Source organism: Otolemur garnettii, unplaced genomic scaffold (assembly GCF_000181295.1).
Source record: "Otolemur garnettii isolate 467f Iridium unplaced genomic scaffold, OtoGar3 scaffold00219, whole genome shotgun sequence".
Classification (NCBI taxonomy): Eukaryota; Metazoa; Chordata; class Mammalia; order Primates; family Galagidae; genus Otolemur; species Otolemur garnettii.
The window spans coordinates 706,046-713,988 of record NW_003852614.1 but is presented as its reverse complement, the minus strand read 5'-3'; the positions used below and the strand labels follow the sequence as shown (position 1 = coordinate 713,988).

The 7,943-nt window shown below is 47.4% G+C and overlaps 1 protein-coding gene across 1 annotated transcript in view; it reads left to right on the top strand.

Moving 5' to 3' along the window:
• MED12 (mediator complex subunit 12) overlaps window positions 1–6,692 on the top strand; it is a 23,779-nt gene extending 17,087 nt beyond the window's left edge. The window contains exons 34-43 of the mRNA XM_023508053.1: window positions 380–541; window positions 2,145–2,519; window positions 2,737–2,887; window positions 3,038–3,234; window positions 3,410–3,487; window positions 3,574–3,791; window positions 5,216–5,435; window positions 5,790–5,924; window positions 6,123–6,204; window positions 6,413–6,692. Coding sequence (XP_023363821.1) covers window positions 380–541; window positions 2,145–2,519; window positions 2,737–2,887; window positions 3,038–3,234; window positions 3,410–3,487; window positions 3,574–3,791; window positions 5,216–5,435; window positions 5,790–5,924; window positions 6,123–6,204; window positions 6,413–6,456 — 1,662 coding nt within the window. The 3' untranslated portion in view covers window positions 6,457–6,692. The remainder of the gene's footprint in view (window positions 1–379; window positions 542–2,144; window positions 2,520–2,736; window positions 2,888–3,037; window positions 3,235–3,409; window positions 3,488–3,573; window positions 3,792–5,215; window positions 5,436–5,789; window positions 5,925–6,122; window positions 6,205–6,412) is intronic.
• The last annotated feature ends 1,251 nt before the right edge of the window (window positions 6,693–7,943 follow it).

Sequence of the window (7,943 nt, the reverse complement as noted above, 5' to 3'; positions counted from 1 at the left end):
CCTGGCTATTTTTTGGTTGCGGCCGTCATTGTTGTTTGGCGGGCCCGGGCTGGATTCGAACCCGCCACCTTAGGTGTATGTGCCTGGCGCCTTAGCCACTTGAGCCACAGGCACTGAGCTTTTTGTTTTGTTTTTGTTTGATTGTTTTTTTTTGCAGTTTTTGGCTGGGGTCGGGTTTGAACCTGCCACCTCCAGTATATGGGGCCAGTGCCCTACTCCTTGAGCCACAGGCTCCGCCCTCATCTGTTTTTTCTTTGTTATTCTTGCAATGAGGATTTACTGAGTGTCTTTTTAATGCTAGGTTCTATGCTATCCTAAGACCTCCTGTCTCCTTTTTTCTGTTATTCTGAACTCCTATCCTATCCTCCTGTGCCTATAGAAAGAATTGGGGGAGCGCCAGTCGGACAGTCTGGAAAAGGTTCGCCAGCTGCTGCCACTGCCTAAGCAGACCCGAGATGTCATCACATGTGAGCCACAGGGCTCCCTCATCGACACCAAGGGCAACAAGATTGCTGGCTTCGATTCTATCTTCAAGAAGGAGGCATGTTTCATTGTCTTTCCACATCCTCTGCTTTTGTTCCTCTTTGGGCAAGAGCCTTTCTTGCATCAACCTCATAGCTACATCAGACTCAGGAGTCCATCAGGTTCTGCCAGTGAAAACTATCTCTGTTTTGAGTGAATCAACTTAACTTTCCTTACATTTCATCTCCCCATCTTTGGAGTCCCACCATCTTTCCTTGGTCTCTCTCTCTTTGCTCACACCCACCTTTTAACATACCACCCTTTTCTCAACACCCTACTACCCTCTTCTTCCTTTTGCTTCACCTGCCTTGTATCCTACCTCACCTATATATCTGGCTGACCACCTGCATCTCTTTTGTTCTCATATTTCTCTCTCCACAACCACCCCTCTCTGCACAGTTTTCTCTTTTCCCTCTGTCAGTTGCAGTATTTGTTGAATAACTATAATCATGGACAGTGAGAGTAAAAGGAGATGCAGGATTTAAAATCCAAAGTCTGGCTTAGCGCCTGTAGCTCAAGTGGCTAGGGTGCCAGCCATATACACTGGAGCTGGTGGGTTCGAATCCAGCCTGGGCCTGTCAAACACCAACTACAACCAAAAAATAGCTGGACATTGTGGCAGGTGCCTATAGTCCCAGCTACTTGGGAAGCTGAAACAAGAGAATCGCTTAAGCCCAAGAATTTGAGGTTGCTGTGAGCTGTGATGCCATAGCACTCCACCAAGGGTTACAGCTTGACACTCTGTCTCAAAAATAAATAAATAATAAATAAATAAAATCCAAAGTCTAAGCCCTTCATATATACATTCTTTTCACTTCTCATTCTGATCCATTTGTTTCTTTTTCTCTGTCTCTCTTTCTGCCTTTCTTTGTCTCTCTTCACCTGTCTCTCTTCCTATTTCTCTTTCTCTCTCTCTCTCTCTGCCTTTCTCTGCCTGTCTCTCCCTGCATTTTCTCTCTACTTCTGTGTTTCTATCTCTATTTTCCTCTGAATATCAGATTTCTCCCTCTGCCATCGCCCCCCCACTTTCTACCCCTCCTTTCTCTCTATACTTCTTCTGCCAGTTCTGCCTCTCCTGCATCTCCTTCTCTCCTGGCTTCATCTTCTCCTCCACATCTCTTTTTTTTTTTTTTTTTTTTTTTGAGATGGAGCCTCAAGCTATCCCCCTGGGTAGAGTGCCATGGCATCACGCTCACAGCAACCTCCAGCTCCTGGGCTTAAGCGAGTCTCCTGCCTCAGCCTCCCAAGTAGCTGGGACCACAGGCACCCGCCACAACGCCTGGCCATTTTTTGGTTGCAGCCATCATTGTTGTTTGGCAGGCCCGGGCTGGGGATTCGAACCCGCCACCTTAGGTGTATGTGGCTGGCGCCTTAGCCACTTGAGCCACAGGCACCGAGCCTCCTCCACATCTCTTCTCCACCCATTGCTTTCTCTCCTCTTAACTCTCTTCTGCATGTGTTTGTGTCACTGCGTGTCCATGTCTGTCTGTCTTTCTCTCGCCATCTCTGAATCAATCAATGACTTTTTTCTTTCAGTATTGCCGACAGATATTTTAGCCTCTCCTATAAGTGTTCAAGGTTTGTCTTCTGTTTTCTAAATTGTTTCTCATTTTCTGGAGCAGGGTTTACAGGTTTCCACAAAACAAAAGATCTCTCCCTGGGATCTTTTTGAGGGGTTGAAGCCATCAGCACCACTTTCTTGGGGTTGGTTTGGAACAGTCCGGGTTGACCGACGAGTGGCTCGAGGAGAGGAACAGCAGCGGTTGCTGCTCTACCACACACACCTGAGACCCCGGCCCCGTGCCTATTACCTGGAGCCACTGCCACTACCACCAGAAGATGAGGAGCCCCCTGCTCCCACACTGCTAGAGCCTGAGAAAAAGGCTCCAGAGCCCCCTAAAACAGATAAACCTGGGGCTGTTCCTCCTAGTACTGAGGAGCGCAAGAAGAAGTCCACTAAGGGCAAGAAGCGCAGCCAGCCAGCCACCAAAACAGAGGTTAGTTCCTCCCCCTGTCACAATTCTCCCACGTCCTCTTTCCTCATGACTCTTTCCAGTTTCTGGTTTGTGGGAGGGGTGGGGGTGCATGGGGAATGTTGTGCTATCAGAATCATAGTAACAACCAGTAAATCCAGCTCGTTAACCCCATTCTACCCTGCCTCCCCACCCAACTCAGCTATAGCCCACTCACTTTCTTCCTTTGCTGTTCACACAGGATTATGGAATGGGCCCAGGTCGGAGTGGTCCCTATGGTGTGACAGTGCCTCCGGACCTCCTGCACCATACAAACCCTAGTTCTATATCCCACATTAGCTATAGACAGAGCTCCATAAGCCTGTACACCCAGAACCAGCCCCTACCTGCAGGTGAGTGCCAGTCACTAGGAATGATGGAGTGACTTGGACATTCCTCCTGCCCAAAGGATGATGTCACTCCTTAGAGGAGCTATTGTGACTAGAACACTGAATAAGGGATGAATGGGGAACCTAGAGAGATAAGTTCATTCTCCTTTCTAGGTGGCCCTCGTGTGGACCCATACCGCCCTGTGCGATTACCAATGCAGAAGCTGCCAACCCGACCAACTTACCCTGGAGTGCTACCCACAACTATGACTGGTGTCATGGGCCTAGAACCTTCCTCTTATAAGACCTCTGTGTACCGGCAGCAGCAACCTGCAGTGCCCCAAGGACAGCGCCTTCGCCAACAGCTCCAGGCAAAGATAGTGAGAGGGGCAGTAGGGAGGGCTGTCAGGGAGAGGGGCTTTTGAGGATCTCAGGGCTAAGGAGACACTTTGGATCTTCACAGGACAAGCAGGGTGGGAGATAGAAGAGATGAGATGTCAGAAAGAGTTTCCTGAATTCATGCGTTTTTCCCCTTTTTCTCGTTAGCAGAGTCAGGGGATGTTGGGGCAGTCATCTGTCCATCAGATTACTCCCAGCTCTTCCTATGGTCTGCAGACCTCCCAGGTAAGGGCCATGAGGATCAGACAGAATGAGACAAGCCACTCGTTACGCTCTTGGCCCTGATTCCCTCTCTCCTCCTTTCCTTTCAGGGCTATACTCCTTATGTTTCTCATGTGGGATTGCAGCAACACACAGGCCCTGCAGGTACCATGGTGCCCCCCAGCTACTCCAGCCAGCCTTATCAGAGCACCCACCCTTCTACCAATCCTACTCTTGTAGATCCTACCCGCCACCTGCAACAGCGGCCCAGTGGCTATGTGCACCAGCAGGCCCCAGCCTATGGACATGGACTAACCTCCACTCAAAGGTACACGAAGTAGTGGTGAGCTAATAAGAGACACAGAGGCTTTAGCCTGTGACTGAAGGTGATAGGACTGCTCAGAACTTTTGCAGATGTTGAAAACACTTAATTTGGCCACATAATCCATAACCACAAAAGGCTGGAGCTGGAAGTGAGTCTGGAGACCATTTGTCTCACATCTACTTCCCTGACATTTCTTTGAGGCTTAGAGAGGAGAAATTGTTTATCCAACTCTGATAAGAAAAGATCTGGAGTTCACAGATAATACTACATGATAAGAAGTCATAAAGCTCGTATTAAAAAGTTGAATACCAGGAAGGATTAATGAACATAATCCTTCCACCATGGTTAATCAAGCCTTACTTAAGACTTTGTAACCGTGTCTTGAGGCTCCAAAGCTTAGGATTTCCAACATTGGAGCTGTGCTGGGACTGGTTGAAATGAGGAAAGATAGCTAAATAAATAAATACATAAAATACCTAGTCCCTCACCACAAAGAATTTTTACTAAAATTGAGGAGTTAAGACTTACACAGAAGAACATGTAGAGAACACTCAGAGCAAAGATATAATCAGATGTGCAGTTGTGTACTGTGAAGTCAAGTGGGAATTCAGAAAAAATACAGGGTAATAACCACGTGGGCCTGAGTCATCAGAGAAAGTTTTGTGAAAGAGATTAGACTTGAGTTGACCTTTGAAGGATAGGTATGATTGGGATTTGTGGAGAAGAGAACGAAGGGCATTCCAGGTAGAGGATGTATGTAGTATGAACAAAGACATGGGGACCAGAATGAGTAGGGTGTCTGGAGAGAAGAGCTAGGATGGCATGTCAGATTTGTGTTGGGGAAGTAGTAAGGGCTAGGCTAGGGGGATGCAAATTGACAGATGGCTTTGAATGCTCAGCTGCAGAATTGAGACACAATCCCAGAAGGGCTCTTTTGATCAAGAGAGTGATAAGAGGAGTTGAACATGTTGAGAAATTCATGTGGAATGTGTGGATATGGTGCATAGTGGAAGGTGGGAGAGGACTTGAGACAAGGAGCCCAGCCTGCAGATTGCTGCAGTGATGTACAGATGTAGAACAACTTGAAATGTTACTGGGGAACAACCATGGCAACAACAGAAAACCTCAATGAGTGTATATCTACTTTGCCTACCTTGTGCTAAGACTGTTTTTCACTTTCATAAGAGAAAAATAGCTTAAAGCAGAATTGAAAATTTTCTACCCATTAAGGTCATGAGACAGTAAATGAAATTTACTTCTACAACCTAGAAATTTATCAGATCGTAAAAGGGCTCTTCTGGTTAGTGACAACAGAAATGAAGGAAGCAACTTGTTAATATTCTTTTAGGTCAGGGATCCAGGGTTTTACTTACCCCTTCTTTCTCCCCTCCCCCATGCCTTGATCTCTGGACCTCTTGTCTTTGGAGGTTTTCACACCAGACACTGCAGCAGACACCAATGATAAGTACCATGACTCCACTGAGTGCCCAGGGTGTCCAAGCAGGTGTCCGCTCAACTTCTATCCTACCTGAGCAACAGCAGCAGCAGCAACAACAACAGCAGCAACAACAGCAGCAGCAGCAACAACAACAGCAGCAACAGCAGCAGTACCACATCCGGCAACAGCAACAACAGCAGATGCTGAGGGTAAGGCACTAGGATTTCATCTGGGGCCAGAAAACCCAAGGAGAAGGAGAGGCACCAGTTCTTCCCATGCTGTTACCAAGACTAAATGAGACAGTATACTAAAGCAGCCAGAAGAGTGGCTGGCCAATAGTGGTTGGTGCTTGATAAGTTAGTACCTTATCCTCTCCGTTTTTGTTTTCTGGGGATTATAGTAGGAAAGAGTTGGACATTGTCTTCTGGGTACTCTAGAATTGGTTTCCTTCTGTGTAGTTGTCTGAGAAGGGAGCATAATAGACTCAGAGTTCCCTCCCCCTTCCTCTTCATCCCCTGTCCCCATCCTTCCAATACTGAATCTTACAGTCTTATTTCTCATAGCAGCAACAGCAGCAGCAGCAGCAACAACAGCAGCAGCAGCAGCAACAGCAGCAGCAACAACAGCAACAACAGCACCAGCAGCAACAGCAACAACAGGCGGCTCCTCCCCAGCCCCAACCCCAGTCTCAGCCCCAGGTAGCGGCTGGACTGCAACCCCAGGCTTAGGGACAGCTGCCCAGGTTGGGCATGCAGTCAGTAAACCGGGTTGGGGACAATATAGAATGGAGAAGAGGTGGGAGACAAGGCATGGCACTCTAAAAAGAGATTGAGAGATGAGGATGAAGGAGGTGGAAGGTCAGAGTTCAGTGTTCCACTTTTCCATTTCCACCTCAGTTCCAGCGCCAGGGGCTTCAGCAGACCCAGCAGCAGCAACAGACAGCAGCTTTGGTCCGGCAGCTCCAACAACAGCTTTCCAGTAAGCCATCCTACCTTCCCAAAGAGAACACCATGAAATAAAAGGGGGGTGGGGTAGGCAAAAGTAGCTGAGGTAATTGCTTCAGGCCCAGATTATGGGGAGAAAAATTCCATTCTGTTCCCTTCCCTTGCTACCTGAATAGCTTTCCTCATGCATACCTATACCCCTGCTTGGTCTTCTAGCCTTGATCATCTCTGGTTTTTCACAGATACCCAGCCACAGCCCAGTACCAACATATTTGGACGCTACTGAGCCACTTGGAGGAACTGCTTGTGCACTGGATATGGCGCCAACCTTTCCTCTTAATTCCCAATCCCCTTCCCAGGCCAGCACCAGTAATGGTTGGGGCTCTTGCCTCAGGCTCCATTTTTAATAAGTTTTTAGTATTTTTGTTAATGTGAGGCATTGAGCTGTTGGGTTTTGTATATTATTTATATAGAGAGCCCAGAGCTGTTGCATCCAATACACAGAGCTTCTTTGCAAAGGGAGTGTGTGAGTTCTGCATGTCTGGGAAGGGTGGTCTCTCGAGAGAGTTCTGAGGGCTGGAACAACAAGTCAGTCTTCATTCTGTTCATATTTTCTCCCCTGTTAACCTTCTGCCTCCTCAATTTCTGAATTCTCATTGGATTGTTACCCTCTCTTCCCTTCTTCAAGCTACTAACATACTAAGATATGGGCCCTTAGTCTCTTAAGAGGACAACTTACTTTCTCAGCTAAATGTTGCAGCTTCTTTCTAACTTTTCTCCATGGGAGATATACCACTGGGACTGGGGAGGGACCATTAGACCAGAGAAAAACACAAAGGAACTTAATTTTCTTTCCACAACACCTTAGATGCTGAGAAGGGTGGAAAAGACAGACACTGCCTACCCTTTTTGCCATCTTGTGGGTCCCTATCATGTACCAAGTAGCATCCTTAGGACAGAGAACTTCCTGAGAGTCACATTTCTGGATGGAAAATTGCCCTCTATTGGCGTGTATCATCATAGACTAGGTGATGGAAGAACAGTATGGTGCTAGGAGAGACCAGTAAAAAGGAGCGCCCTTTTCTTTTTCTGCCCTGCTGCCAGAACTGCTTGTTTTCACATGACCCACCTTGGAAGTTACCCAAGATAACTAACTGTTGCTCACTCCCATTCTACCGCAGAGAAAACTCAAAACTGTTGCTCCAGAGTCACATTTGGAGCTGCGGCAGGGCCGTTCTTGGTCCCCTTGCCTTCTGGTTTGGGCCTTAGATCAAATTGTGTCCGACAGCCAGCTGGTTACTACAATGGTCTCCCTAGATGAGGCTGGGAGAAGGTCAGCCCCAGCCTTGTGGGTGGGTGAGGTACAGGATAATTTGGCAACTTAAAGATAATGTCCAAACCATAGTTTGCACTCTACGACTGGGAAGTATCAAGTGTTCTGGTTAAACCAGGAATACCAATCAATACCCAAGTTATAACAAATAAAAAGTAAAATAAAATCCCTCTTTGAGGCCCAGGAAACCCTCACTCTCATGGGACTCACCAAGTTTAAGAGCTGTGTGCATAAGGAATGGAACTCCCTAACAGGGTAAAGGCAAACTTGACTGAAACTGTTTTATTCTAGCCTGAGCATAAATGTTCTGAGCCACAGGGTTAGAGGCTTGGCTGGGATAAGAGACATTCACAGAGGTTTTGGGGGTGCTAGACAAACTAGACAGGTGCACTGCAGGCAGAGACACAAGGCAGGAAGACACTGGATCTGGAGGGAAGAGA